This window comes from Panthera uncia, chromosome F2, assembly GCF_023721935.1.
Source record: "Panthera uncia isolate 11264 chromosome F2, Puncia_PCG_1.0, whole genome shotgun sequence".
Taxonomy (NCBI): domain Eukaryota; kingdom Metazoa; phylum Chordata; class Mammalia; order Carnivora; family Felidae; genus Panthera; species Panthera uncia.
The window spans coordinates 9,713,254-9,720,302 of record NC_064812.1 but is presented as its reverse complement, the minus strand read 5'-3'; the positions used below and the strand labels follow the sequence as shown (position 1 = coordinate 9,720,302).

General features: G+C 38.6%; 1 protein-coding gene across 3 annotated transcripts in view; it reads left to right on the top strand.

The window, feature by feature from the left end:
- Window positions 1-7,049, top strand: part of EFR3A (EFR3 homolog A) — a 105,321-nt gene extending 98,272 nt beyond the window's left edge. For all 3 annotated transcript variants that reach the window (XM_049632902.1, XM_049632905.1, XM_049632903.1), the window contains one exon: window positions 4,646-7,049. In XM_049632902.1, coding sequence (XP_049488859.1) covers window positions 4,646-4,751 — 106 coding nt within the window. In that variant the 3' untranslated portion in view covers window positions 4,752-7,049. The remainder of the gene's footprint in view (window positions 1-4,645) is intronic.

Below are 7,049 nucleotides of genomic sequence, written 5' to 3'. Positions count from 1 at the left end.
CCCCCCCCCCCCCCCCCCCCCCCCCCCCCTTCCTTCCTTCCCCCCTTCCTCCCTCCCCCCCCCCCCCCCCCCCGTGGTCCCAAAAGATCTGGGTAATTTGGGAGACTCATATTCTAATGATAAACTTAACCAGATAATTTGTCATATTTAACCATTTTGATCTGCAAAAAAACTGCAGTTTCATACGGTTCAACCTCACAGTTCTTTCCAGGGCAAGACCGATTGTACCTGTGTGGATGGCTCACTACAATTGCTAAAGTTTCCTTGGGTGGTCCTAAGTCGTATCCATTTTAGTCCTGTTGTAAGTTATTTTATGTCCTAAACATTTGGTACCTAACACATTTGGTCACTCGGCTACTTGCTTGTGTTGGTTATTAAGTCGCAAAGCCCAAGACGGAGAAGCAGTGGCAGGTTCAGAGAGGCAGTGGCAGGTTCGGTCTAAGCAGACAAAAGCGCTTACTCACGTTCTTCTGCTGACCTCAGTGTGGAAGGGGACCTTTGTCTGACGTGGCACCGTGTTGGAGCCAGAGTTCAGAGCTGTGCTTTCGGAATTTTTTTTGTACATCAGCGGTATAATTTATATTTTAACTTGATTAGCTAAGCATGCTTTGCTTCAACTCCAGTGTTCTGTAAACAGGAGAGGCAGGTACGTGCTGTGTGGTCCACATGTTCTTTTAGTTCAGCCTTTTTTCTGCCATTGTATGCAAAATATGTTGTCATCAGTATCACATCTCATTCTAGGCATTCCCCCCACCATTCCTGCCACCCTCACTAAGCGACGAATTCCTCATTCACAGAATTTCAGAGCAGAGACTCAGACAGTAATATGCAGTATGTGACATACCTTAGATTCAGAGAAAATCGATGTATGTGGGCACTTACTTACCTGCTGCCTGTTAATTATAACAGTAACTGTCTAGACTGTAATTGATCTTACACTACATGTTTTGTATCTGTTCCTTTTGCTAATTGTCACGACAGCCCTGAAAAGCTTAGGTAAGTAGCTATTTTTTTCATTTTCTGGGTAAAAACACTGAGGCTTTAGAGAAATCCAGTAACTTGCTGAAGGTCATCCAGCTACTGAGTGGAAAAATCAGAATTCATATCCATAACTCATGTTCTTAAAAGGAATGTTGCTAGGACCCACCATATTACATTTAATCACACTGTCCTAGCTATGTGGCTTTAATATTTTAGAATAATGATTATGGCTAATTCTCTTTTATTGGCATTGCAAATCTAATAGCATTTATTGAACCCTTACTAATAGTTAATATTTTTGGAACGCTTATGCTGTTCTAGGCACTGTGCTAAGTACATTATTTCATTTAATATTTATAACAGACCTTAAAAAGGTTAGTGATTAATTTTACTTGACAAGTATAGAAACAGACACATAGAAGTTAGGTAATTCATCCAAGATTACCTAATTAGGAAGGCGTACTTCTGGATAACTTACACAATAGAGTTTTTGGTTTTGTTTTTTTTTAAAGATTTTATTTTTTTAAAGTAATCTCTGCACCCACTGTGGGCTCAGACCCACAACCCTGAGATCAAGAGTTGCACGCTTCACTGACTGAGCTAGCCAGGCACCCCCCAGAGTTTTTGGTCTTGTTTGATATATTTCTTCTTGTTCATTTGCCTACTCTAATCACCGGACAGGGGAAAGGATTTGTATTCTCAAGAAAAGAAACAGAACAGTCTTACACTTCAAACTCCATCATTCTTTCATTCCCTTTGACCTTAGTGCAATGAAAGGAAATTACAAGAAATGCAAAGAAGTGTGAAAATACACCTGTGGGGATCGCCCCACAGGTGATCCAGTTATTGGAATTAGTAGACAAGAACCTAAAAATACACACACATGCACATGTGCCACACGCACACACACGCCAAAGAATTTAAAGGAAAAGATATACATGTTTGAGCGGAGAAAAGGAAACTGAAAAAGAACCAGATTGTAATGCAAGAACGGAGTGACACAGTATGTGAAAGACAAAATTTCATAGGATGAGCTAACAGTATATTGGACATTATAGAAGAACACTCCTACGTTGCTCACGGGAGAGAAAATGTGCAATCACTGGGTAAGATTTTAGTGGTTACTCACGGAGTTACACATATACCTGCTCTTGACCCTGTAATCCCATTTCTCGGTACTTACCTGGAGAAATGAAAACTTATTTCCACAGAAAGACATGTACGTGAATGTCTTAGCAGCTTTTTTCATAATTACCAAATGTTCCTCAACAGGAGAGCGGAGAGACAAGAGACAAATAGGGCTATCTTTAATAGAGTGCGGTACTATTCAGCAGTAAAAAGGAACGCGTTTTCTTTGGTTTTAAACAAACAAAAATGAGCAAAAGAAACCAGACAAAAGAGTATAGCTTGTGTGGACCATTTTTACAGGCTGTATGAAATTCAGGAACCAGCAACACTAATCTTCAGTAGCAGAGATCAGAACATAGTTGTTGGATGTGGGCACGTGGGAGTAGGGAGAAACTGACTGGTTAGGGACACAGGGGACCTTTTTGTTGAATGACAAAAGTGTTCAGTATCTTTACTGGGGTGTGCTTACACCACGGTATACATTTGTCAATTCTTGTTAAACAGTACACTTAAAACCTGCATTTCACTCTGAAAATTAACTCTCAGTAAAAAATAAAGGGATGTCACAAACTCTGGAATGGTGATTACAAAGTAATTGTTAGTTCCCAGAAATAGAATAATATACCAGGAAAATAGAATCAACTGAATAACTTGAGAACTGTTTACAGTTAGATAATATTTGTGCGTACGTTAACTAAATTCATTACCATATGGATGTAATTAAAATTTATTTATGTATGTTCATAACTCTAAATCACTAACAAACTCAACAGAACTGTATATGACTTATATGAAATAATTATAAATCTCTGAAAAACACATAAGAGCACTTTACACATGGAAACTCATACTTGTTTTGAATAGAAAGTTAGTATCTTAAAGACATCGTTCTCTTCAGATGAACCTGTAGTTTCAGTCAGAAATGTTCACACAGTCATTTTTTTATTCTTGGACAAATGATGCCAAAGACAGTGTGGAAAGACTCCAGTATAAAGCAGTGGGGAGCATGCTGTGGAAGAAAACAGGGAGCTTGCTGGGTAGGAAGACATGATCTAGATCTTTGGTACTGACAGAGGATTGGACTTGTGTGCAGGTAGGGGGAATTCCAGAGAAGGGTTTGGAAATACAAATATCTGTGGCAAAGACAAGAGTTTAGATTTTCAGGGAAAAGAACAAAATTCTTAATAAATCCTGTGTGGGCAACTGCTAAAGACTGTTGACCAGCAAAGGAGGGAGCATGGGGGCATTCTTCACGAGTTTTACCAAAATAGAAAATTTTAACCCATTGTTTAGAAATACACATAGAAATACTAGAATTTATACAGGAAATTTTTTTAACTTTTTTTTTTTTTTTATTTATTTTTTGAATTTACATCCAAGTTAGTTAGCATCTAGTGCAACACTGATTTCAGGAGTAGATTCCTTAGTGCCCCTTCCCCATTTAGCCCATCCCCCCTCCCAGAACCCCTCCAGTAACCCTGTTTGTTCTTTAGCTTTAGCAGTCTCTTATGTTTTGTCTCCCTCTCTGCTTTTACATTAGTTTTGCTTCCCTTCCGTTCATCTGTTTTGTCTCCTAAAGTCCTCATATGAGTGAAGTCATATGATATTTGTCTTTCTCTAATTTTTTTTATGATCTTAGTGTAGGGAAAGTTTTCCTTAGCATACACAAAACCTGGAAGTCATAAAATCATATTGATTTCTTTGGTAAGATTTTTAAGCATTTAGCAAAACAAAACCCAAAACATAAGGTTGAGACTCAAAAAATAAACTGTGGAAAAGTGTTTGTTTTACACACACACAAAAAATTAGTTTCCCATGTTAAAGAGACAAAAACATCTGAGTACAACAGGCTGTGCACGCACAGAGACAGTTTATTTTAAAGGAAACAGAAAATCTACGAAGATACTTAGCACTGGTAGTAACCCAAAAATTAAAAATCCAGATTGGCAAAGATTTAAAACCAAGAACAACAGAAGCAAAAGAGAACAGGTACACTCCGGGTGGAAGTACGAATTGCTGGTATTCTGGCAATATGTATCAAAGTCAGAATTGTGAGTACGCTTTGATGAAGAAATTCTCCTTGTAAACCTGGAGACAGGATAAAATTGTGTATGTATAAGACCTGTGAACATTATTTATAGTAATGGAAAGTGGAAATGAACTTGCACTTATCCACCGGATTCGATCAGTTGCAGCATATCCACATGATGAGATACCGTGCTGTCAGCAAAAGAGGACAACATGTGTACATAAGAAAGATTTTTCTGCTGGGGAAACAGAGCAAGTTTGAACCAGAATGGGCATGTGTCATGCTGTTATTAAAAATCACATCTGCATATATTCAAGAGGCAACGTCTGGCTTAGACTTAAAACCAGCTTGGTATCCCCACCTCTTTTCCCAGCTAGCCTTGTAGCTGGCCGGCAGTGTGACAGGAGGAGTCTTACTCTGCTGTTCGCGGGTAGTTGTTGGGATGCTCGGTGAAACGAACAGCCTTTAAATGCACCTGCTGACAGTGGCTTGTTCTTCTGTTTACAGCCCTCCTCCTAGTCCATCGGGAACACTGACCATTACTTCTGGGCATGCCCAGTACCAGTCTGTCCCAGTCTATGAGATGAAGTTTCCAGATCTGTGTGTGTACTGAGTGGCTCATGAAGACCTCAGCATAGGATCTAAAGCCTATAAATGAAGGCCCCGCTGAGTTTTCAGGGTTTACTTAATGTGTGTTAACATGCTTCCTGGGAATAACGGTGAGACTTCTCTTCAGCCAAATCTTGGCACATACCACATTAGAAACGGTGGAGCTGTATATGGTTGAGAGTCCTTTTGAGGGTCGGCTTCTGTCACGATAGTTTCTTTTGAGCTTCCTGTTGGCTTCCAGAGTTGGACATGTATTGGCCTCCCATCATTCCATAGTTCAACAGTGTATTTTAAACTTTTCACAAACAGGTAATTTTAAAAGATTGTGCTTTCAGAGGGTTGAAGATGCATCAGGTGTCTACTGTATTTCTTAAACATCTACACAACTGCTTAGAAATAGAATTGCTTTTGTGTCTGGTTATCTGCAAAAGCAAATACATACAAATATATTGCTGATCTTGGGGCTGCAAAACTGTTCTGTGGCTTGTTGTCCCCATGTTTTAGATGTTGTGACCTGTAGTAACATGTGCTAGGCATACCTCAACGTGTTTATGGTAAGAAGACATCTCTTGAATAATATTCCTAGAATATGACCAACCCTAAAGTCGCCATACTTAAAAAGCGTCTAGTTTTCGTAATACTGTGTTGTGTGCCGAGAGTTGACCATTCTACTTGAGAGAAGCTTAGAGCTTACTCTTGGCATACCAAACCGTGCAATATTTTTTTACATCATAAGATGTATTAGTTTACAGAATATACTTTGAAACTATAGTAGTATTTTGCTGTGGCTCCATTAATTAAATGAGATCTGTATTTAGTGTAAGAAAAAAAAGACATTTAAAACAGCTACTAGTTCACCTGTGAAGAGTGTGTACATTTTGATTTCTTCCAAAGCGCATTATTTACATTTTTATATTGTGCATTGTTTTAAATCTGCGTAGTCAAAAGATTCTCCAAATGGGCTTTTAATTTGTAAGATTTGAACTGTAACTTGTATGCATCTGTTTAGGATTTGTTATATTACACTTCAAAAGAGTGCCTATGGCTTTAGTGATCAAGCGTGCTAAGGATTGTCAGCGGAAGCTTCTGTTGATTGAGGCCACCGAGACTACACGTGTAACATGTGCTCCCAGCCCCACAGTGTTTCCTTAAAATTATGTGCATTTTAGTGAATTCCATCACACAGAGAAAATGAGCAACTTTCTTTGCAACTCATATAAAATTCTCTTAGGTCATTTTTATAGAATAACCTGTTTATAATGATATTGCCTTTTCAGATTCAGTTTCTTTTTACAAAGAACAATATACATATCAGACATTGTAGGTCAAAAAACAATTCAGTTCTTACCTTTTTTGTTTGAAAAACTACAGTTGAGAATGGCATGTTAGAGGTTGTGTATATGGTTGTTGGGCACCTTTGCAAGGAACAGAAAAATGTACGGAAGTGGCAGAAGAACAAGCATGCCTCCAGTTTTTAACAAACTGACGTACGGGGTCTCGAAGCCTCTTGCAAAAGGTCCTAGCTGTCTAGACCCATAAAATGATACTCGGGCCTCCCCGGGCGGTGTCGTGAATGTTTATCTGCAGGATAGCAGTGCAGTCGGCACGGGGGTTGGATGACCTTACTTCAGCTGTCACTGGGACTTTGCCTCTTGATCAGGTAAAATGTGTCACCACATAATAGGCCAAGTTGTATGTTTTCTATTCCCCTTTTTTTCTTCTCTATTTTTAAAGAAGGGTGTTAATCTTTGTGCATTTAAAAACATCTGAGCAGGGGGACACACAGAAACAACCATCATCCACTTGGATGTCATTTTATAGATGAACACTGTGTGCTTTTGTATGAAAATATATATAATTTAGTGGTATAAGTAAAGGAGTTATATATTCATTTGCACTCAGTGCAAAACAAACTTTGCTCTACAAAATTTCATGTTTCTCTGTGATTTAAAAATGCATGTATTGCATGTAAAGGAAAACCATTTGAATTAATGTTTCTCACCCCTTTCTCTTGGTCTGTTTGTAAACTGTTGATGTGGGTTTTGCGGGGGTTTTTTTTCCTGTTGTTTTTAAATCACGGTAGACTTCTATATATCCTAGATAAATAATGGTTCCCAAGAAGTGGATCTTTGCTTTATTTGTCCCTTCTAGGAGACCGTAGGAGATCCTGCGGGTAGGGGGTCACGTCCAAGCCAGTTTGGAGACTGAAAGTTTACGATTTGTTGAAGTTCACTTGTATGGCTATATTTTTGTAGATATTTAAAACTCTTAATAAACTGTTAATCATTCTGTTTTTGCTGTA